Genomic DNA, 24,314 nt, shown 5'->3' with positions numbered 1-24,314 from the left:
CATAACCTGTAGTTATAAATATCTCGGAGAGAATCTTAGATACAATCTTCTACTGTGGTATCTACCTTTACTACTAAGGATGAATTTGTCTCTGTCATGTTCCTGGTCCCCTTCACCAACTTTTGTGATGCAAATCCTATTTTTTTTGTAACTGTATTAAATTCTTCCACAAGACCAGATACACGCTATCACCTAACATGTCAGCTAACTACCTTAGTTATTATAATTGATCATAGGACCTCCATTAACCTGCCCCATATGTAAAGTGGTCTCTGCCCTTTAAACACCCATCACTGAGGCTGAGACAAGTTTTGTATCATAATTGCAGGAGGCTGAAATATGGTTACTAACCAAGGCAAAAACTTATTAAGCAATTGGATTTTATAGTAATTTTGTTCGAATATAAAGTAATCAGATTTTATGGCTTTGCCTTTAGTCATATAGAAGCAATATAAAATGGATGCAGCAATGAATGAAACTTTTTGAGTTGTGTTTGTTCTTCCTTCAGGTTGACTGGCTGGGTGTTACTGAAGTTGTTTAACAGCTTTTTCTGGAATATTCAGATCCACAGAGGTCAGATAGAAATGGTCAAAGCAGCAACAGAGGTAAGGGAGGGTGGGAAAGAATCTAGTAAGGCAGATTTCTGATGTAGTTTCTATTAATATTTAAAGCATTTTCTCTTTTCAGGAGAGTTCTGCTAAGTCTGTATGATACCAGATTGTAGATAGATGTCTCATTTCTGTGAAATAGTGTTTTTAAATATAATGCTCTTTGAGTTGTGTAACCTAAAATACTATGTGAACTCTGGTTTTACCTTTGTTTCAGGATCAAATTTTAACTGTCAGGCCCAATGATTATCTCAGATAACCTGCATCCAGCAGTATTTCTTTTTTTGTGCTGAGGCAGCCAGTAATAAATCAGTAGGTCTATTTAGGATTTTTTGCTTTTATCTTAATTTGGAATAAAAATCTTTAAGAAATAAACTTTTCCTATTTCTTACTAGCCGTGTGTTCCCAGTCCTTCGATATTTATTGAAATTGATCAAAATAACTCCTAAATTCTACCATTTTCTTTACACTCAAAGGAAATGATTCATTTTGAAGGGTTTACCTTAGAAAGACAGATTAAATAAATAAAACAAACAAACAAAAAAAGGTTCCTAGTATTTTGTATTATCTTTTGATTACAATGTTTGGGAACCCCACTATTTGTAGATCCTTGCTGATAGCAAGAAATAGCAGTATTTGGGTGACACTGATGATTTGGCCACATCCCTTTAATTGTTTGATTGTTGTCTCAATGCTGTGAGTCTGAAGAAACTGGGAGTATTAATAATTGCTTCTTGTAATGCATACAACTAAAAACTACAGTCCATGAAAATTAAGAAGTACAGTTGACTAAAATGTTCTCATTGTCACATCTGAGTGAAAACCAGAAGTAAACAAACTGGATGATGGTAACTGGAAAATACCATCAGTTCTGATAATATGATGCTAGCAAACTCAGTGGTGGATTTTAGAAAAGTAGTAATATTCCACAGTTCTTACCAGCTGTCTTCTCTCTTTTTTTCTTCTCTTTTCACCATAGATGAATTTACCTCTTATCTTCTTGCCTGTTCACAAATCCCACATTGACTACCTGCTCCTTACATTCATTCTTTTCTGCCATAACATCAAAGCACCCTACATTGCTGCAGGGAACAATCTCAACATCCCCATCTTCAGGTAATAACCTCTTCTTATTTGAAAAAGACTGAGGTGGGGGGATCTTCAGGTGACCTATTGTGCAATATATCTTATGTCCAAGTATAAGATAATCTGAGTATTACTGGGCCGTCATGTAGAACTTCTTTGGTTCCTATTACATGCTCAGAGAGAGAGCATAACAAAATCCTGAGAAATTCTGTCATAACCTAAGTAGGGTAAGGAAGGATATTCCCTTCTAGGAGTCTCAAAGTGGGTAGGTGACTAAGGAAAGATAAGTATGCGAAAAAGTGTTGTGAATGGTCAACTCTTTCATGCAGGTTAATGAGCTGGCTCATAGGCAGCGAAAGTACTGAGTGAATAATAGTATAATACTTTCTGGGAAAGTACTCCAATTTGGTCTCTGTTTAAAATATATTTCTGGTGGCTGAAGAACATAAGAAGGTCTTTCAGCTAGTGTTTTGTCATTGAGACAGAATTTGGGGATAACTGATTTCTGAAAAGCCACTGGATATTGCAGGAAATGATGAGGAAAGAAGGGGGGATACCTTGACTTAGAGGGTGTTTTGCACCAGTAGGTGCTGGTCTGTGATGATCCCAGTAAGAATGGCATTCAGGCTCTATAAAAAGTATCAATTAAAATGCTGTTTATTAGGGCTAGCAGTATAAAGAGACTAGCACAGGTAATCTAATGTCCTGTCATCAAGTTGTGCAGCGTCCAGCGGGCCTCCAATGCATGCGTAGTACGCTGTGCAGACCCTGCCCACAGAAAGGGTTACCCCATTTTGGTCATTCGAGCTAGGATAGGATTTTCTTACGAGAAAACAACTATTCATCATTTCTTCTGTCAAGCAGAAAGGGTGTTCTCATGAGAGCTTCTTGCTGCACTGTTAGATAAAGGCAAAGCCATGCAGGTGGTGTAATTGCTGGTGCCAAGTGGGAACTGCCTGCAGGTTCCTCTGTTAAAATTAGCTGGCTGAGCTGATCCTGCAGCCAAGGGGTATGTGCAGCACAACACGGGCATGAAGGCCATGATGTATGTGCAGCACAGCACAGACTTGGGCCAGCTCAGGTTAACTGTTGTGTGGGTCACCAGCATCTCAATGTACGATAGTCTCCCAGTCGGGGTCACTGCAGAGGGTAAAGTGTCTGTCAAGGGAGTGAAATGGAGCAAGACAGTGCAGAGAAGCCTGTTTCTTAAGTTAAATAGAGTAATGTTTGTGTGGTCCCATCATGTGCAAATAGTGTAATATATTTAGTCTTTGAGAATTTCAGTAATTTCAGTTCCTGTTGCATGCTAGGAATTTTGTATTGGATGTGCAGTAGTTTCCTGCAAACTAAAATCAATGAGTATAATTCTTCTTTATTACGTAGCACGCTGATCCGCAAGCTGGGAGGATTTTTCATTCGTCGAAAGTTAGATCAGAGTCCTGATGGTCGTAAGGACTTCCTCTACAGAGCTTTGCTCTACGTGGTACGTATTTCTTGTCTTTGTTTCTGTAGGTAGCATTTCAGTCAGGTGGCAAGTGGGAAAGGGAGTTCCATCAGTCTGGGGATGTTTTTTACTGCTTTGAATTTGTCTTAGGTTTCATGCTGCAAAAAAAGGATACGTTTTTGTATGAAGTCTTGAACGTATAGAATAAAAGAGAATTGAATGTCCAGCACCTTTGAGGATGAGCAGGTTTTCACCTTGCGTAATCCTTATTAAAGAAAGCGGAATTAGTACTCTCTGAATTAATGTTAAACTTAAGCCTTGTTTCTCTGATTTCTTTTGCACTGGGGCATATCTACACTGATTCTGTTAACTTAATGGAAGTCTCTGTGTATGATGGGTTGATGTAATCCTTTGTGCCATTCAGTATAATAGCTGTATTTGCATCTTGGAAGATGGAATATACTGAGGAACCAGAAGGAGAGATGTATGCAAATTGACTAGATCAACTGTTGCTAAAGATGCTGTTCTTGAACAAATAGCATTATACTGCTTGTATATTCATGCAAATTCACTTGCAGTTTGGTCTGGGTTTGTATCAAGCATCAATTACTGCTTTTGGTTTTTTCACAAGTATGCATGCCAACTCATGATCTTCCAATGTTTTTAAAAGGAAATGGCTGCTGACACTGTATTTCAAAGGTGAATTTGCCAGTATAATTAGATATTTATTTTTTCCTCTTTTCCAATCTTTTTGTATTCAGCACATAGAAGAATTGTTGAGACAGCAACAGTTTTTAGAAATATTCTTGGAAGGCACACGGTCTCGAAGTGGAAAGACATCGGGAGCTAGAGCAGGTCTTTTATCTGTGGTGGTGGATGCTCTCTTCTCAAATGCTACTCCTGACGTCCTAATTATACCTGTGGGAATCTCCTATGATCGCATAATTGAAGGTCACTATAACAGTGAACAGCTGGTAAGAACAATTGAACAACTTGTTTTGCCTTGGGGATTTTCAGTTTATGTGCAGGAAAATGTGTTGCATGGTTTAATTATGTGCCTCTGTCACATGTACTTGGTGTTAGTGTTGAAGAGCGTAGAGCATGAATCACGAAACCTCTCTGATAGGGAGTGCTGACGAATGGGTGACATACTTCTAAATGCAAATTCATGACATAAAAAATAGTATGTTCAAATAGATATATATGAAAAACAATGGTTCCCTAGATTTACTTGAAGTTATAAGGTGTGTCAGAAGATTCGGCCTTGTTTTGTCTGCTGTTGCATGCATTTTAATTTTAAATATAACCTTTTAAGTGCAAATTGGAAAAAACCCAAAACAACCACCCATGTTTTCCAGGGCAAGCCTAAGAAGAATGAAAGTCTTTGGAGTATAGCTAGAGGAGTCTTCAGAATGCTGCGGAAGAATTATGGGTGTGTCAGAGTAGATTTTGCACAACCATTTTCCTTAAAAGTAAGTTTGTTATTTTGAAGATCCTTTTGAAGGTTTGACATTTTTGATGTTTCAGTAGTGGGACACGTTTATTTTGATTTTTCTTTTTGGGAGTTATCATCACTAGCATTATCTGCTGAAGTCCATTCCAGTGGGACAAAAGTATCCGTGTTTTACTGAAGGCATGAGTCTTCAGACACATTTGTGGTAAGCTGACATAGTCTCAGAGTTGATATAAAGGGTTGTGTTAAGTTTGAATTGGTGTAAGTATTCTCACTGGTGTTCTTTGTTTTGTTTTAACAAACAATCTTTAAAATGATCCTTGTACCACGTTTAAGTTCTTGAGACATTTGGAGTTGAAGGAAGCTGAATACTGTTCTCCAGTTTGAGTAATTGAATGGTTTACACTGTTGCTGAGGAAGGCCATTTGTCTCACTGGATTTTTAAAACTGCTAAGCAAATTAGTAGCTATAAAAGTATCATGGATCATATTTCATAAAAATCTGCATATTCTTTGAATGTCATAGTTTATTATTAGTTTACAATTATTACCTGTACTAGTTCACCAAATACTGTTGTGTAGTTTCTCAGGGAGTGGGGTGGTGTAGTACTACCTGCCTTCACTTTTTAGATTTTCTCTGATCTCTTTGCAGAACCTGCTAGTACTATACATAATTTTACTTAATTTATCTACATTTCACTAATCTGTGTTCTGCTATAATATACTTTATTTTTAGTGTGACTTTAATAAGATTAACTACTGTAACACAACCTACTAGAACATTATTCAAATTAATTAGGTGTTCTTTCTGCCCTACTTCTCTCAGAAAAGCACTAGGTTGGAGAGCTTTGGAGGGTTCAATTACCGCAGCATGAAATTATTGTGACCGTCTGCACTGCATTATAATTAGCGTAGTAAGGAAAGATATTAATTCACTTCCAAAGGAGAAGGCTTGGGTCACTTCCAGGCTATTCTTGGTAGGGAGTTAACAATTGTTCTTGGATCAGTATAAGGAAAAGAAGGTTATCTGCCCTCTTAATCTAGTGAAATGCTGATCACTCTATACCTTCCTAGCAATCTCTGTGAGGTCTCATTTGTATGTGTATTCATTTTTGTACTCCAGAAAGGTAATAAGTGACATAAATTGTTTAAGTATGCCTTAACCAAGATTTGCAGAAGTGTAACTGTATTTTTAAATTGATGTAGTTATGTCAGTGGATTTTTTCTAAAGGAGAGGAGCTTTGGGGGTTAATTTTGGGCATCTGCAGTTCTGTGAGTGCAGGCTTAGAAGCAGAAGAGAGTGAGCTGGCTGTGAAAGTCTTTTAAGCAGCTTTCCTGGGAGAGAACTGTTTTCCTGACCAGCAGGTTAAGTGGCTCTTTAGTTTCCCACATCAGTCTTTATAGAGACTGAAAGAACACAGTGTCCTGAAAACAGAGTAACGTAGATGCTAACCTGTAAGGAGAGGTGTTTGGCTTTTGAGAAATTTGGGATTCAAGAATTCCAAGCATGAGGTACCCTTCCTGCTTCCTGGGTGCTATAGTTTGTGGCACTGTGAGGGGTCTTGCAACTGCAGTTTCTACACTGGTGTTTGCCTATGGAGAAGTTCCCTGTCCTGGCGTTTGAGGAAAGCAGCAGCTAGCAATAATTACAGTCTCCGTGTTGGTTCTGAAAGGGTATTAGACTTTGCTCTCATTCATGTTAATGAAGGCAGTTCTCATTAATTTAATCATGGAGAAGCTAGTCTCACAGGAGTTGTTCCCAGCAGGGTGCTGACAGGGGTTATGTATTGGTTTTGTTGCAATGTTTTTTCATAAAAAACAGATTTCTTGCTGTGGAAAGTTTGCTTTTTCATAAAATAAAATCAAAAGTGAATAAAATGTTGCAAATATTTAACTGCTGTGACGTTATTACTGCTCTTTTAGTGTGAGCTATTTTTAATCACAGTTGCATTTTTGAATAATTGCCTTTTTCATATAATAGTGAATCAGTTGAATGCAAGAATAAGGTGGAAAAGTACAAAAAATAACAAATCTTCTCTTAACAGGAATATGTAAACAGCCAAAGCCAAAAACCTGTGCCTGCTCCTCTTTCTTTGGAACAAGCTTTGTTACCAGCTATACTTCCATCAAGGTATAGATTTTTTTTGGGTGTTAGGGAGAGGGAGAACAGGTTGGGGATTTTTGTTTGTTTGTCTTTTTAGCGTTCTGCATTACATTCCAAGCAGTGCTGGAAGTCCCCAAGGGTAATCTAATTGTGTATAGAAAACCTAAAAACTTACACAATTGTAACTGTGCAATTTATTAGGAGAGTTGCATTCTTTCTGGGGAGTTCTGTTTAAATAAGTTCAAGGAGGCTTTTTTTTTCCTTTTTTTTAATTTTAGTGGCCTCTTTTGGTTTAATTTTAAACTTTATGGAATAGCTTAGAGAAAAAATGACATACTTAATGAAAAATAAAGGATTTGGTTTTAAACCTAAGAAACATTTCAGGTGGGTTTTGGTATAATTCCCAAGCAAATAGGACTTGTGAGTGAGTACCCTTTGCTCAAGGAGGTGACTGTCACTTTTGTGAGCAAAACTGTGCTCAAGGGCTAGATCTGCATTTGTTACACAGGTAGACATTTTAGTTGAGGTCTTAGCTTGGCTTGTACAAACATCTGTGGTCCTAGTAGAGACAGTCAGTCATTTATCTTTACAAAATTGTGGGTCCATACAAAAGACCATTTCTAGTTTGTAGAGAGGCTGGGCTGGAAACTGCCTTTTAGGCAGATTTGCTTAATCTACTGTTGTCCATATTCACTGAAGGGAAAAGAGCTGTGGGGTGCAAGTGGTGTAATGGCAAAGTCAGGAATAGCCATAGGATAAGGTAGATGTTTTGTATTGCAATTATTCTTCTGGTAGTCTTATCTTGGATTGTTGCTTAGTGTGAAAAAATAGTCTGGAAAAGTTGGTAGATATTAAAATTTTTGTGGAGCTTGTCACGCATAACATTTTTGTGCCCTTACCAGACTGCATAGTGGTTTTTTGTGCTGTGGTTCAGTTAGTGTATTAAAAAAAAAAATCAGTTTAGGTTATTTTACATTTTGATCAAAATCTAAATGTCATGTGAACTTTTATTCTGTATTCAGACCTAATGATACTGTGGATGAAGGTACGGAGGCCTCACTGCCCAACTCCAGGGATATCACCAGTGAACCCTTCAGAAGAGAGCTGATATCCAACTTGGCTGAGCATATTTTGTTCAGTAAGTGCTATATAGTATCACTCTCAGCTACCTGTTTTGTTTGCAGATTGCATGAACTAACTTGCTGTTTGGTAATGTCACGCTTCCCAATTCCTTCCATTCAGGTGATCATTTCATGACTTCAGATGCTCTCCTGACAATTCTCCATCCTTTGCCTGCCTCCCTCCGTCCTTTTCAAAGCTTAATAAACTCTCTTTCTGATTAAGTACAAACTATTTATTCTGTTTGTTTTGGTAACTTTTGTATTCCTTGGACTAGTGTACTGAACTTGCTGTACTCTGAAGTGTTTGATTGTCATATTGATACACTGATTTCTTACCACTTCATGTAAGAAGTTATTGCAGTGTCTTAAAGGCATTATTTAAGATGGTTCACGTGAGAACTATCTGGCTGCATGGACCAGTGCTGCCAGGTTTTATAGGTTATGTGGTGTATGCTTCAGCCAGTAGATCTCTGATTTGTGGTATAAGAGATGCATACAAAACAGTACTTAGCTTAGTAGACATTTAAGCTTTACTCAGCCTTCTTAGTTCAAGTTACTTTAATTTGATTACTTTAATACTGTTACTATAAAGACATAATACACTTTGTATTTCATTCAGAAGGTACGGTTCTGTGCCAGTGTCACTATTATTATTTTTTTTTAAATAATCTGTACTTTTTCACTTGTAATGATGTTCTGAACTTCTCAGGTGCTTAATGAGTTTATCTTGTTTACATCTAGCTGCTAACAAGTCCTGTGCTGTGATGTCTACCCATATTGTCGCCTGTTTGCTGCTGTACAGACACAGGCAGGTAAGGCTGCCATGCTGCTTAAATAGCTGAACATTACTTTGGCCTTGTTAATTAAAAAAATAGTATGCATTTTACTGTTGTATGATACTAATAAAAGAAGAAAGATGCATTTAAATTAAAGTGGATTTCAGGTAGTCTGAGTGCTAATATTTTAGTTAGTAGTGGATGCTTGAAGATAAGCCATTATTGATGAGATGATAATAAATACTCATGTGGAAATAGATTTTTGTAATTCAAAATGTAGGTACGCTTTTTTAAAAGAATACATTGTTTTGGTTTCTTATATTAAGATTGTTTTTTAGTTCTTAAACACATTCGCTATTGAATATGCTAGCAACTCTTCTGTTAATTTTCAAATGACTGTTGCTGTTCCTTGGTACTAGAGCATTATACCACGATGGCAAAATGATACTAGTGATTGACTCAAGTCTTGTGCATGGGGCATGGAAGAAATAATTTTTCTCCTACAAGTGTGTTTAGCATTTTTTCTGAAATTCCTTCTGCCTCTAATCTGAAACTTTTATTGCATGTAAATTGAGAACAAATTGAAAAATATTGGTCAGATATGTAATCTTCCTAGTTGAGGACAGTTTCACTATTCCTGTCAGTCCAGTCTTTCCAATTTCCTAAAATAATTGGATCAAAGAAGCATTTTACAATGTGATCTGCAGCCATCTTGACAAAAAACAAGGAAAGTAAGTGCTTGAGGAGAAGCTTTTCCTCATGTCTCCAAACAATTGAAGAGAAGTACTGCTAATTACAGTATTCCCAGATAATTGATCATTCATTTTACAGCATAGGTAATAGAAATATGGTATCACTAACATGTTCTTGAAGAACAACTCAGGTGTCTGCAGGTTGTGAAATAAACCAAGAAGCAAACAAAAAAGTTGGATTCTCAAATAGCTGCATGGCTTTAAAATATAATTGCATATAATTCAAAACCTGTGGACAATTTTAGCAATCTCTGTGAAAACAAGGTTTTCTAATACTACTGTTGTGCTTTGGATTTTTGAAAATCAATGGCTTGTTTATGTGATTGCTATGTACATGGTTATGTGGTTCACAGATAAACTCTTGTGCAAAAAAAATTGTTTACCTTTGTGGTTCTGATTTTATTTCTAGGGAACTGATCTTTCCAGGTTGGTAGAAGATTTCTTTTCCATGAAGGAGGAGGTCTTAGCCCGTGACTTTGACTTGGGATTTTCAGGGAACTCAGATGATGTTGTCATGCATGCTGTCCACTTGTTGGGGAACTGTGTAAATATCACAAACACTAGCCGAAACAATGAGTTCTTCATCACTCCCAGCACAACGATACCTGCTGTCTTTGAACTCAACTTCTACAGCAATGGAGTACTTCATGTATTTATTAAAGAGGCCATTATTGGTATGTGTTGGGGTTTACCAAGGAAAGACTTTCTTGTGACCCATGAAGTCAAAGTATCTGCACAACCTCCCCCATCCCCCGTTTTTCATGTAACTAACTTATACATGTTTCTTCCCTCCCTGCTTCAGCCCATGTTTACTTTAACAAAACCAATTTTAAAGTAAATTTGGTTTTGGTTTGTAGAATGTTACACTCATTTTTCTCATCATCCTCTATCTTTCTTGGAAGTATTCATGTATTGGTCACTGCCTTAGGCAAGGCACTATCAGAGTTTTGAGCCAACATGGCAGAACTTGTGCTTTGGTCACTAATATTTTCATGGGATTTTGTTTCAATCAGACATTAATTGGACACAAACGGAATAGTGGTGATTCCTGTCTTTATTCATTCAGTTGCATGTGTAATGTTTGACTGCTTTTAGGCGTAGAAATAGACAAAGCAAGTTTTAAGTCTCCTTTGCTATAAAGCTCGTTTTGGAAAAATAAATTTTGCTTATGTTTGTTTCTGCTCTAGCCTGCAGTCTTCATGCGGTTCAGAGTAGGAGGTACAGAAATGGTACCAATGGTGCTTCTCCCAGTTTGATTAGTCAAGAACACCTGGTCCGAAAAGCTGCCAGCTTGTGTTACTTGCTTTCTAATGAATTTACTGTATCTTTGGTAAGTAAGTAGTTGCATTAATTGCTCATGTGTCAATTTTTTCTTCTGCTTATAACTGCCTTTGTTACTTTAAAGACAATTTATGCTTTCTTCAAGTGTCATAGTTCTGGTATGTTCACTGTAAGTACAGTGAAATGATAATGGGTATCAAGAGGTTGAACACTGTTTGAAAAAGGAAGATAGGGTTCCCATTGGTTTCAAGGAAATGTCTGAACATTTGAATGAATGTAGTTCCATCAGAACAGTTCATCCAAAAGATGTTTGGCCTAAGACTTGCTGCATTCACCTTGTTGCCTTGGCAAGATGTGACAAAATCCGTTGATCCGGTTTAGGGGATATATACCGAGTGCACGCCTGCTGCTCTTGCAGGTGCTAAGTGGGTGATGCTGGGGTGAGCCTGCAGCATTTCTGCTGTGCTGGCTTTAGGCCTTTCCTGAGAAAGAAAACCTGCTCGCTCTATCTCTGTCAGCTGGCCACAACTTGAGGTTGGGCTTCTTAATGCCTTCTCACAGATTTTGTGTCGCTTATGTCATTAGACCATCACAACTATATCTGCATTCTGCCCAAACTATTTAAATATTTGTTTACTTAAACACAAGTCTCTGAGAGTACCCAACTCATACGAGTTTGCATAGATGATTTAAATTACGCTGGGAACTAATGCTCCAGATTCTAAAGATATTCTTTAATTTGCATAGGAGTGCAATAGTCACAGTATGCCACACCTAGTACTTAGTGGCAATTTTAAACATGGCCTGACTTCGCTTTTGTTTTGTTACAAAACACTGAAGAGAGCTGATGTTATCTCAGTTTTCAGACGCTCTGTATACGTACACTCTGTACACTTGCAATTTTAAGTGCTAGATTTTTTTTGTCTTGTGTTTACAAGTTACTTAGAATTCTAGAGATTCTTGAATTAGTTCTTAAATTTGCACACATGTTTCTGACTCGTGTCTTTTTAAATGAAGCATAAGCCAAATTTTTTTTTTCTGGGCAGTAATGTAGCTCCACTGGTTCGGTTCTTTAGTAATCTTATCCTTCTAGTTTCAGAGTTAATAATTGATTTTTCTTTTTTAACTTAGAAAATATTTCCTACATGATTATGAACAATGTAAAAGAGTTTGGTTTTTTATTCAGTTTCAAAAGACATAAGGGAATTTCTTAAAAGTGTACTTTCCTTTAATTCCAAATACATCACTGGTATGAGCCTCAATGATTTTAGTTTTATGATGATTGTATTCCAGAATTGTTAACGAACTAAAATTTGGTTAGAGGTAATTAAAAGGGGAGAATATTTAATGTGGTTTTCTACTAGTGTAGTAATGTATTTCTTCAAAAGACTTTGGAAAAATTTTAAATATCCTATTTCACTGTAATTTTTATAATGTCTGCCAGGATAAACATAAGAGTGGTGCATTGGGATTATTCTGGTAAAAGCTTAATAACTTGCTTGAAAGGAATAATACTGCTGTATCTAAAACATTCATACTGAACAGGGAACTGGTGTTGCTATGATGGGTATAATGGATGTGATTTTTTCAGTGCATTTCTTTTGTTGTGCAGCCTTGCCAGGTGATATATCAAGTTTGCCATGAATCTGTGGAAAGGCTGATACAATATGGTATTCTTCTGGTGGCCGAGGTAAGGTGATAGAGATACTAAATGAGTTTTGTTTCTTGTACTTGACTTCAGCCATAGGTAGTTTACGCTTCTTAGTTGTGAGTCTTGTTACAAGCTTTCAGTAACAGCATATATTTAGAACAACTTAACAATTCCAGCACTGATACTACTTCATTCTTATATTTATAAGCATCAAACATATCGATATAGTCATCCTGTGATGCTATGAATGACTCTGTGTGTAATTTCATTGTACCATTAAACCTGCTAAGGAGGACACATATTTTATACTGTCTTGTACAATGGGGATTTATTTTATTATTGGAGCCCTCTCAAATTGTAGCATAGCTATGTGGTTGTTTACTTTCTACTCTACAAGAGTCAGTAGTCCAGATCTTTTGTCATTCTTTGATTCCTTTGCATTGATCTCGAAATTATTGTAAACCTCCTCTGCTAGCGCAGTTTGCAGTTTCAGGGATGTACTGGAATTGCTGTGTGGTGCAATCTGCCGGAGGCGTACAGTGTAAAGAAAACCTGGGGACCAGGGCGCAGCTGACTTAGCATACCTTTGCTTTCCAAACTTCTTTTGTGCACAGCAAACAAACCTCAGTGCCCAGGAGGAAGCAACAAAATTTAAAGAGCACATGGAAAAGAGTTAAATATTTGACTGCTTTCTTGTAGCTCTCCAGTTTCAAAGGAGGCTAGAGCTGCTTCTGGTGTATTTGTTAACGACCACTGCTTTACTCTAATCTTGCTGCATACCTTTTGGTGCATGCTTCCATTTTTCATATATGCAACCATAGGCACTATTTACTTGATATACCTGCATATTAAACGTTCCCCTCCTTTGGACTTACTACTGCTTGCTTTTTATCTGAAGTACAGACATGTTGTCATGCATTAGATTGTAATCGTTATTAGGCAAATCCAAAAATGAATGCTCATCAGAGGATTAGGAAGAAATCTGTGTGTTTCATGCCTGGGGACAGATGAGGAAAATAGGTGGGGACAGCAGTAGATATGCACCTCTGTCTACTCAAGCATGAAACCTGTCTTGAGGGTGGTTCTATAAGTTTTGGTTGCTGAGTCTGGTACTTTTCTCTTTATAGCTGGGATATAGATAGCTATTAGGCAGTATATAAATATTAGTCTGTGTTGTCTGATATACACCACCAGTGCAACATTTGAGCACTTAAAAAGGAGATATATTCCATCAGTAAATTTCCTTAAACTTAGAAAACTTATGTACCTGCTTATATCTTTTAAAATATTAAGAATTTGCATAATCAGTGCAAAAACTATAAGCAACAGTTGTTTCATGAATTCGGAAAGGTTGAAAATGTTTGTGGAGTTTTTACAACCTCTTCTCTAAGAAAGGGAGCTAGCTTCTGCCCCTTCTGATTAATTCAGTTTACTGCTGCCGTTAACACATTGATAAATTTCCCATTAAACTGAGCCTGATTGATCCATGCTTTTTAAAAATTCTTTTCCTGTGATTCTAGTGTCTACTTCAAAAACTAAGAAATATTCCTAACACATAGAAATCTCTGGTATTTTTTTTAAACTTATTTTGTGGTCTTTGTTTCATTCAAAATAAAACATTTGTTCGGACTGTAAGATTGAAAGGAGGTCATTCTTCATTTGCTGCAGAGGCCTTTTTCTTTGTCATGAATATTATGACAGCAATCACATCTACAAGTTGTCTGTTATCCATTTGGTTTTAATCTTGCCTGATTCTCAGTTCTAAATGAAGTAACTCTGTGGTGGTCTTTTCTCAGTGACCTGAGGTGGTGACCTTTGAAAAAATCTTTCTGTTTTACTACTTTGAGCAAAACAAATAATGGTGAATGATTGACACTAAGGCTTCCCTTATTCTTTTGAGTGTGTGTTTACCATCTCTAAAACTCATTTCTGAAGATGCACTGTTGAAATTGAATGTTGCATCAGACATTGATCAGTCAGGCGGAATATTTCTGTTGCATCTCAGTTACTCTACACCTGAAATTCTGACCTACCTGCATTATTGCACAATAGAACGAAATCACTATTCAAGTACATCTAGTACGTATATATTTGTCACTTGTCCTTATTGTCTCTGTCGGATTACCTCACTGTGCCCTTGCAAGGAACTTTACAATACTTGACAGCTTTACAAAGCACTTCACTAATTAATGGTTTTACTAAAATAGATGGTTTTACTAAATAGATGAAAAGCAAACCACGAACTCTTTTTCCCTCACAATATTCAAGTTAAGACATTCCGCCAATGGTGTTCTTGCTGTCACACACTCATCTCAGGAGCCTGAAGAAATGTATACTTACCTAAGACACCTACCTGCTAATAAGTGTAAATCCATGTCTTGCTCCAAGGGTGGATTATTGTGGGGTGTTCGCAGGCTAAACTAGAATGGTGCTTGTCAGGGTGATTAGCAGAAGGGAATTGCTGTGGTGCAACAGGTGGAGGGGTCTTAATGTCTCAACAAAATCAAGGTTTAAACAATCTGGGGCCTTTGTGATTAAAACTGGTTGGAACAGAATGAGCCAATATCTTGCATGGGGACAAATACAAGAACAGCATCATTAAGAGGCAGTAGATTACCACTTCCAAATAGCAACTTGTAGCATTCTGCATTAATTGAGATTTTAGCTATTGTAATATATTAACACAGAGTTTACTACTCTGTCTTTAAGGCAACAGTAGTATGGAGGTTAATAACATCCACATCCAGATAGCATCTCAACTTTTTAATCCTAACACCACTAAAAACACTTTCTTGGAAACTGCTGCTGCATGGCCTATGGTAGGAAGATTCAGACACACTTGCAAAGATTTTCATTTTTATGTGACAGGCAAACTAAAGAAAACCCGTCTTTTTCACCAAATGTCTCTTCTCTCTGCTTACCTCAACCCTGTCTATAATTGGGTCTCGCCTGCTTTCATTAAATACTGGTTAATGAATGGACTGATTAAGTCAGATAAGATTATAAAATAAGCCTATTGTTTGCCTGGATTTGGCTTTGTTACCAATTTACCACTTGTCTTTCAAATTTAAGCAGGATGATCAGGAGGATGTTAGCCCCAGTCTTACAGAGCAGCAGTGGGATAAAAAACTCCCTGAGCCATTATCTTGGAGAAGTGACGAGGAAGATGAAGACAGTGATTTTGGAGAAGAGCAGAGAGATTGCTACCTGAAGGTAATATCATCCTAAGGCTAATAACATTGAAGGCTGTTGAAAGAGATACAAACTACTTCACTGGTTCAGGAGGGGTAATGATAATTTTTTTTGTTGATGGTTCACAGTATTAGTCTGTTGTATTTTGCTACAGTCAGTAAAACATCTTTCTTTCCTTCCCGTGGGGAAAATAGCTGAAGAAACATCAAATAAGATTATAGGGAGGTGGAAGGGCAATGGTTAGTGTTATGAAAACTGATAAAGGCTCAAGTATCTTAGTGTCTAAATGTTTTATTCTTTGCTGACAGCATGCACTCTAAAAGTGGCACATCGTGCTGATATTTATTTTCAGCCTAAATTTCACTTCATAGATTGATGACGTTGATTTAAGACATATTACCAGCTTTCTCACAGAGCTGACACAAACACTCTTTAGGATATCTTGTTAACACTTGGAAACTTATGTCCATCTCTGTGAATGTATGGCAACCCTTCTGTTGGCTGCAGAACAGTATGATGTCTTTAATTTTATCTTAGGAAAATAGTTATTAATAACCTGGAGGAGAACAAAGTAGCATCAATCTGTGATGTGCAGTGCCTGTTTTGTCCCTCGTGGTAAACTGCTTTTTTGCTATGCTTTCATAATGTGCTGTGTTGTGATCTCATACTCCTTTTTGTACTAAGAATTATCTGGGTTGCTGTTTTGCTGTGTACTGTGTTGCAGGTCATTTCTTGTTTCCATTGGTCTCTGTCACTTAAGGTCTTGTTGCCCTTTCTTAGGTGAGCCAGTCTCAAGAGCACCAGCAGTACATCACTTTCCTGCAGAGATTGTTGGGACCTTTACTGGAGGCATACAGCTCTGCTGTTATCTTCGTGCACAATTTTAGTGGTCCTGTTTCAGAGTCTGAATACCTTCAAAAGTTACACAGGCACTTAATAAGCAGGACTGAGAAGAATGTTGCTGTATATGGTATGTTAAACTGGTTTTGGGACAGGATTTGACTCATTCTGTTCCTCCTAGCACAACGTAGCCCAAATTCAATTGCAGATTGTTTATCTCTGGGTTTTCTTTCTTGCAGCTGAGAGTGCTACCTACAGTCATGTGAAAAATGCAGTGAAAGTCTTTAAGGAAATTGGGGTAAGAGTTTGGTGATCAAATTCAGAGACTGTTAAGTTTCATTTTGGTAATAAGCACAATTTTGACAATTCATGGAACCTGTTCAGTGCCAGTTTAAAATATGTGAATCTGTGCAAATGTATTGTGGGTTTTGAGCATTTTGCTTTCCTTAAAGGTCAGAGCTGTAGGAGAAGAGCACACATTGCAGAACAGGGCACTTCTTGCCCCTGAGAACGTCTGTCTAGAATGAGAGCTAGGTGACTAGGCATTTTTATTCACAGCAAACAAAGTTTCTCTGCTCTACTCCATGTCCTTATTGGACATCAGTGGCAATATTGGAAGGCTGTGAGAGCGTGCTCTGTGCTTAGTGACAGCTAAATCTAAGTTTGAAGGACTACTTAAATCTTCAAAAAGTATTAGTTACTGAATTTTGGGTTAGCAGTGATTGATGCTCCAGCAGAACCATCCTATTAGACCTCCAGTGTCCACCATGAGGGTACAGATCTCCTTTAAAATAATAGATCAGTTTTGCACTTTACCACTATCATTTCGAATTTCAAATTGCTTATCTAGATTTTGCAAATTGAGTTTCTTTCATCAGAATGATATGGCTTCCTCAATGCCAGATGGGATTTAGCATCATAATTTTGACAGCATCAGCATTTAGGCAAAGTATTGCTAGATAAGGGTTTTGCAGTCTTTGTCCTTGAATTCTGCTGTATTAAGTAATCTAACACTTGTTAGCCTATAGTAAAGCCTATAGTAAAGGTATCTTCCTGTAGACTGTAAGAGCTGTGAAGAAAGCACATAGCAAATCCATAATTTAATTCTAGTTTATTCTGCTGTTGCAAAAGTGGAACTAGCATCTGCTGAGCATCTATTCAGAGCGTAACATCTGAATTCTTGTTTTCAAAGTGCTTACACTTTCAATTCAGATGCCTTTCGAATGTGTGTTTTATCCCTCTCTGTTAGGAGCTGGCTGCTTATCATATACTGTTCTTATTTCTCAGTTTCTCTTTTTCCATACCACTTGAAGGGCTTCAACATTGCGTGAATTCTAACGATATGTAAAGGCATAGTCATCTAAGCCTTCAAGAAGGGGGGGAAAAAAAAAGTCTTTTGAATGAGGGCAAATTTAGTATAGACCATAAACTTATAATCACAGCAGAAAGGAGATTCCTTGAACGTGGTGATACTTACATATATTCATGCTGTGCTTTAGGTTTTCAATCAGACGAAACAAAGAAGAGACACCATTTTGGAACTAAGCACTACGTTCCTACCTCAGCGCAACAGGCAAAAACTACTGGAATTCATCATGAGCTTCATGGTATTATAGACCACATATAGCACCTTTGTCCAGGGACATGAAAACAGGTTTTGAGACTGTGTCAAAGCCTGGGGACATTTGCTAATCCTTCAGAGTGTAAGGTGCCACTGTCTGGGTAAGGTCTTCTCTGACTTGAACTACTGGAAGACAAGTGCCTTCTTACGTATGCATTTATGGGTTTCTTACAGTCCCAATCCTGTTGTAATACAGCGATACTCAGATGACGCTTTGGATACAAGTAATTAATCATGTTGCAAAAAATAAGATAAATTACTAGAATTAGATTTAAAATGAAGAGTGAAGTTTTATCAGTGTTATGTTTTAAAAATACTTTTAAAGACTGTAACAGTTGCACAAATACACATATTTGTGATCTGTAGCTAACCCTGAGATCTTGAGTTTAGTGGCAACACAGCTTATGGCAGAAACAAATAACTTTCCTTCCAATTCAGTTTTATTGTTTTAAATAAATGGTTTAAAATTTTTGCTTAGGCAGGATATATATTTCATGGATAAAGCCATAGTTTTTCATAAATGTTAACATAAATGCCGAAATTCTGATGAGAATAACAGTTACAAACATCTGAGAATAATGAACGTGTAGCAGATAATTGTGAGAACCATTGTTAGCAGGCACACCTTGCACTATTAGAGCTGTGTAGTGCAGTGGTAAATTGCACTAATCACTGCTGACATGAAGAATGTGAGAGTAGCGTTCTTGTTTTTATTGTGGCATCTGTCGTTAAGCCAGATGAAAGTCAGGAGACAGTTGCCTGAATGTGAATGTCTTGTAAAATCTTAGATTGTTATTTAATTGAAAAAAGCTATTAAGTTTTTTTTTTTAATTAATAGGATGTCAGTTTTTTTTTTTTAAAGTGGAGTAAAGACTTGATTTGGTGAAGTAATTTTTAATTTTGGCCCTAAAAATTTTAGCAATAACTTTTGCAATTCTTTGGAAACAAGTGGTCATATTGTATTCTTTGCTGAGCAGATCTAAATTGGCATGAAGTAGTAACCTCTAGAAACACAGAAATATCATGAAGAATGTACTTGTACTCTGATCTAACTGACTTGCAAAAAAAAATTCACAGACAAAACTGAATGATGAATAAATTCTGTCCTATGAAACAGGACTCTGGTCTTGCGATTTGATCCATTTGCATGGAGGACTTGCACTGTAGCTTTCATCTTCTCTTCATGTGAGTGGAGATTAAATTGCAACCCGTAGTCCTGTATTTTAGTACAGCTGATCTAGCTGAAGCAATAACTTGGTGGTATGTGAAGCTGGTTTGCTTGTGAAATGTGGTTTTCCTCATTAGATTGCCTTCTATATGAGGGAAATCAAACATTTCAGTTACTGCAATGTTTCGCTTGATTCCTGTGTCTTGGCCTTCTGAGCAGAAAATCTCCCAAACTTCATCATGTAGTCTCTGTTGCTTAACATAAATACGGGAAAGCATACTTGAATCCCAGCACTTGCACTGTTACGCCAGCACAAAACTGATACACACAGTTTGAGTTTGTGGCCAAGGAGCTTGCATTTGTACTGCACGTTTGTCAACAAGAATATTTCTGTAAATTTTTTTATTAAATGCTGTTGATATTTGAAACCTGCAGTTTATAGTTTATTAACATTATACTGTTAGCACTGTGAGACGCATGTGTTTTGTCACTAAACCAGGTGCTCTACAACACTTAAAGAATTTCTGAACCAAAGCTACATTAATACGGATAGAAACTGATCCTAGAGTCGCTTTCATTCTTATATCCTCCCGCTGTCTCAGCAGGATAGTGACTACATCACATGTAATTTGTTTCCTGAAGTCTACTAGCTATTTATAAAACAGTTTCATCTCATACTAGCTAATGTGCACTGTTTGTTAACCCGATGAATGCTCCATACAACGGTTGTTGCTGATGGCTTCCATTTAATGTCAAAAAAAGACTAGGTGCTTCTGAATAACAGGCTGTCATAGTTTACTGCATTTTAGTAAATCTGAAGTGTACTAACAGTGAAGATTGTACATCAGAAAGATTTTTAAAAATGAAGCAATATGAAGCAATATGATGCAAACAAAACTTGACTTATTTTATTAAGAATGTTCTGCCAACTGATGTATTAGTTACCGTAAAACCCAGGAGTACTGTGGTCACTGAAGTGTTCTGGCTAGGTGTTGCAACTAAGATAACTTATGGCTTACACTTAAAAAAAAAAAAAAAAAAAAAAAAAAAAATCTGATTAGTAGAAATCAGTGAGTGGGGTAGGGTAATAATGCATGTGAATACACATTAATGAGTACATTTAGTATGCAGAGGGAGGGGGCACCTCTAAAACTGGTTTGTTTTTGTATGAAAAAACCTGCATGTGAGAAGTCCATACTAGGAATCATATGCCACTGGAAGCCTTTGCATTCTGCAGCAAGTGTGTATGTGTACATTTATATGCAAGCGTGTATATTATGACATATGACAACTATGCTTTTCCCTGAAAATAAAGCACAGAATATAAAATTATCAGGCTGTAACAGTCAAAAACTAAAATCAACACTTTTGCACTGTATTTACACCTTCAGTGTCTTCTGATTTTGTTAAACCTCTCATGTATCCTTTGCTGATAGAATGCCAGGTTGAGTTAATGCCAGTAAAGTTAACCAGTAAAGAAGAAAGGGCTGGCCCTGAATTACCACAAATGTGTTTTAAGACTCTCCTCTTATAATGACGAGACTCGTGTAAGTCTTTCTTATAAGCGTATTACTCAGGTGCGCAAGTCTTTTTGGGCCAGGATCTTTCATGATATGAGAAACTCAATCTTTCCATAGGCATCCTGTAGATCTCACATTTTTAGAGTGATGAAAATGTAGAATTCCACTTCCCATGCCGCCACAGCTACCTAGGCCCCCAGGGATCATGAACTTACTAACATGTTTACTTTCTACACACACTGACGTGGGAGGCATATCTGCCTTCTCTTTGACAGTATAGGGCTTTATTCACCTACCTGTGATTAGGAAGCATATACACACACTTGCGTTCACCTGCCTGCCTGCTCCACAGAGACCTATCAGAATCACCAGGTTGAGCTGGGAGGTCATGTAAGATACTGTTGCTCTTGTGTTTCTGTGCTAATGAGCCTGATACTGCTTCCTTGAGAATGTTACCACATTTTACCTGTTACGTGTAATGCTGTGTCTGTTGTAGAAGCACAGAGGTGTACTGGAGTCATTTTAATAAATTAAACTGTTTGCTAATATGACATTTAACAAGCTCTTCTAGTGTTTTTGTTTGTTTGTCTTTAAATAACCTGCTAAGATACTTCATTCAATAACTTTGCCCTGTTCCAGGTAGTTTCTGAAATTAAACCATGAAAAGTTTTCGTGTTAGAAGTATCTCTACCAGTGTATGTACTGGAGCAGAACCATTTAAAAAGCAGATTGAGGTGACATCCTGAGTCACTGTCTGTTTTGTTGCGAAGCAGAGGTGCCATTTTGCTTCTCCGTTTCCCCATTCCCGCAAGGCTTTGGTACATGGCTTCCTCTTGTAAAAGTTCCTCTCGCCTGACGGGGGGGGGGGGTCATTCAGGAGTCTGGAGCGGCTCTGATGCTGCAGACTGTCCCTTCTCGTGGCGATTCCAAGCTGACCTGAAGTGCAATAAGCACCTGTCAGCAATTCTGACAGCATCTGGCAAATGTGAATGAATTGGAGTGAGGCTTTAATATAATAAAACCTGCATAGATGATCATTACTTAAATTGAGAAGGAGGGATGCTGTTTCACCCTTTAGAAAAAAGAAAAAAAGTTGTAATCAACTGATGCTTTAAGAGGCCTCTAGCAATGTTCACATGCAAGCAAGGCTCGATTAATTGACAACTCTAGGCTGAGGCAGGAAACTAAAATTCAATTATTGTCAATAGCTTGAATAAAACCCAATTCTTATTGGTGATGACCTTACATGTTATTCTTTCTGTAAATGTCTTCCTATTTCTCAGTCTTTTAAAATCCCAAATGTCAGATAAAGCACTTATCTCCAGTTTTTGCTTAATTCAGTTTTCTTGTAATAAAAGCTTGTCAGGCTTATTTAGAAGGATCACTTGATTTGATCTCTCTGCTTTGTTCTCTCTTACGGTACACCAAGTTTTCAGCAGCCCTGTATTTTCAAGGTAAGATCCACATTGATATGAATTGCTGCTTGAAACATTTTCTTTTCAGTCTTTTATAGATGTTCATTGCACTTTGCATTTGCTGGGTGAGAAGTAGTGTCCTTATTAATTCTTCTGTAAGTTGGCCCACTTGTTAATGTAATTGTCCAACAATATCATAGTTGATGCTGTCATTAGAATAAGGAACTTCCTGGCTTTTGGGAAGAAGTATGAATGAAATGTTCATTGCTGCGTGTTATGCCGGAGTTCAGACTTGAGAGACCATAAACCCCAAAGAGACTTTTAGATTTCATCTATCAAAAAGCATGGACGGTTACAGAAACAAAAGCTATTTAATTAATTATTGTATAACTATTAGTTTTACAAATACATGTGTATATAATTATGCAATGCAAAATGTCAATAAAAGATGCATGGCATAATTGTTATGAGTAATTTGCATAAAAAGGGTGTTCTCCAGCATAGTAAAAATATTGGTTCTTAAACTGATAGTATTTGCAATCTCTTGGTCTCAAATGTTTTACAGAGTGACAATCTGACAGATGAGGAAACCTAGACATGGAGATCAGATAACGTGTGTAAGGCCGTTCATGGGTTCAGTGAGACCTATGGGCCTATTCTTTCGCTCCTAATTTGTGTGTCACTTCTGATGCTGTCTTGTATTTTCATTAGCAAGTGATGGTAGTTTGAGGAAGGCTGCATCTGTACAGGTACTAAGTGGATTTTTTTTTTCTCTCCTTAAAGCACAATTCACAGTCAGAATGGAAGAATTGTGGAGTGGAAGAATTACTATTATTAGTGGACATGATTCTAATAGCATCTCTTTTGAGTCTCGTCTATTCAGTATCTTCATTAGTGACCTGGGGAATGGAGGAGAGAGTTTGCTCTTTGTAGATATTTGTAGATATTTGTAGATAACAAGATCTGGGAGAGCCAGGTAGTACACTGGAGGTTGTCATGATCCCAGTGGTGATGATACCTTTTTGAAAGATCTGAAGGCAAAAAGAAGAATGCAATTTAGCAGGGGAAGTACAAGGTATCACAACTGCGAGAAGAAAAACTAAATGCACAGGCACAGGAGAGGAAATAAACTGGGTAGAAATTCTTTGGGGAATTTACTGGCAGATCCAATTTACTGGCAGATCACAAGCACATGTGTCAAAACATGAGTCAAAAGTGGCATGCCGTTATGAAAAGGGCAGGCGTCATGCAAAGATACCTTACGCCTGCCCATGAATGACAAACACAGGACGAAACTTTCCAGTGTATTCAGGTTGATAAGGTCTCAGCTGGGATACTATGTTCTGTCTGAGGAGCTCTATTTGAAGGATGATATGGGCAAGATGGAAGGGGAAAAAATGGCTTTTATTGTCCCCCTTCTAGCGAAGAAGAGAAGAATCTGGATTATTCCCTGGATATGGGAGTACCCAGGTTCGATGGAAGCAATGAATGTAGTCTTCAGTTGCAGTGAAAAGAATCAGAATAGACACTGTAAAATCTTTTTACTGTAAGCATAGAGAAGCACTGAAACAGATGGCCTGGGTGGGCTGATGTTTCCCTTGTTCTGAGTATTGGGTCCCTGTCCCTGCAGGTTGTGCCATGCTGCGTGGTGGTGAGCAGAATGGACGGGCAGTGAAGCTCTGCCTTCCAGGTCCGGGCAGCTTTCCTAGGTGAAATAGAAATGGATTAGTGCAGAAGCAGCTTGGTCAGACTGCTTTGACTGGTTGTCTGGCTGGCTCTTCATCTCTGCGACCTGAGATCAGTAGCAGCTCTAATACAGATTATACTTCTTGTTCCTATAATCGTTCAGGAATAAAATATATGAGGGCTTTATTAAGGTTGTTCTGTAAAAATGTTTGCTTAGTGCCTCTGCTGGTCAAAAAGCACTTGGAGTGCCAGCAGTGATCAGGAAGGGAATAGAGAAGAACCCGGATAACATCACCGTGCTTCTGCACCGCATCTTGAGTGTTGTGTGAGCATTTTCACGGAGAGGTGTGTAGGAGCCTCCTACCTCTGCCAGCAGTAAAATCCCCTGTGACTGGAAAATGGGTGAGGAATCCTGCCCCTGGCATTTTCACCTTCCAGACTGTTCCTGGCAGATTACAATAACGGATTACAAATTAACCCTGTAATCTCTTAACAGATTACAGTTTAACTCTGACCCTGCTTTGGAAGTGCTGAAAGCCAACTGATATGTCCCGAGTTTTGGGTTTACCGCTGCCTTGACTGTTGTGTTATCTCAGG

The 24,314-nt window shown here is 37.6% G+C and overlaps 1 protein-coding gene across 2 annotated transcripts in view; it reads left to right on the top strand.

The window, feature by feature from the left end:
• The window catches only part of GPAM (glycerol-3-phosphate acyltransferase, mitochondrial), a 32,502-nt gene extending 11,333 nt beyond the window's left edge, over nucleotides 1-21,169 (top strand). Inside the window, exons 7-21 of one of the 2 annotated variants that reach the window (XM_059821052.1) lie at nucleotides 509-605; nucleotides 1,588-1,724; nucleotides 3,078-3,177; nucleotides 3,900-4,112; nucleotides 4,497-4,610; nucleotides 6,636-6,721; nucleotides 7,717-7,832; nucleotides 8,557-8,627; nucleotides 9,753-10,017; nucleotides 10,531-10,673; nucleotides 12,237-12,314; nucleotides 15,351-15,488; nucleotides 16,248-16,437; nucleotides 16,547-16,605; nucleotides 17,807-21,169. In XM_059821052.1, coding sequence (XP_059677035.1) covers nucleotides 509-605; nucleotides 1,588-1,724; nucleotides 3,078-3,177; nucleotides 3,900-4,112; nucleotides 4,497-4,610; nucleotides 6,636-6,721; nucleotides 7,717-7,832; nucleotides 8,557-8,627; nucleotides 9,753-10,017; nucleotides 10,531-10,673; nucleotides 12,237-12,314; nucleotides 15,351-15,488; nucleotides 16,248-16,437; nucleotides 16,547-16,605; nucleotides 17,807-17,923 — 1,924 coding nt within the window. In that variant the 3' untranslated portion in view covers nucleotides 17,924-21,169. Of the gene's footprint in view, nucleotides 1-508; nucleotides 606-1,587; nucleotides 1,725-3,077; nucleotides 3,178-3,899; nucleotides 4,113-4,496; nucleotides 4,611-6,635; nucleotides 6,722-7,716; nucleotides 7,833-8,556; nucleotides 8,628-9,752; nucleotides 10,018-10,530; nucleotides 10,674-12,236; nucleotides 12,315-15,347; nucleotides 15,489-16,247; nucleotides 16,438-16,546; nucleotides 16,606-17,806 lie in introns of both variants that reach the window. The other variant, XM_059821050.1, reaches the window with a different exon arrangement.
• The last annotated feature ends 3,145 nt before the right edge of the window (nucleotides 21,170-24,314 follow it).

Source organism: Gavia stellata, chromosome 9, assembly GCF_030936135.1.
Source record: "Gavia stellata isolate bGavSte3 chromosome 9, bGavSte3.hap2, whole genome shotgun sequence".
Classification (NCBI taxonomy): domain Eukaryota; kingdom Metazoa; phylum Chordata; class Aves; order Gaviiformes; family Gaviidae; genus Gavia; species Gavia stellata.
Note: the sequence above shows the minus strand (reverse complement) of the source record. Positions and strands in the feature narration are given on the sequence as shown.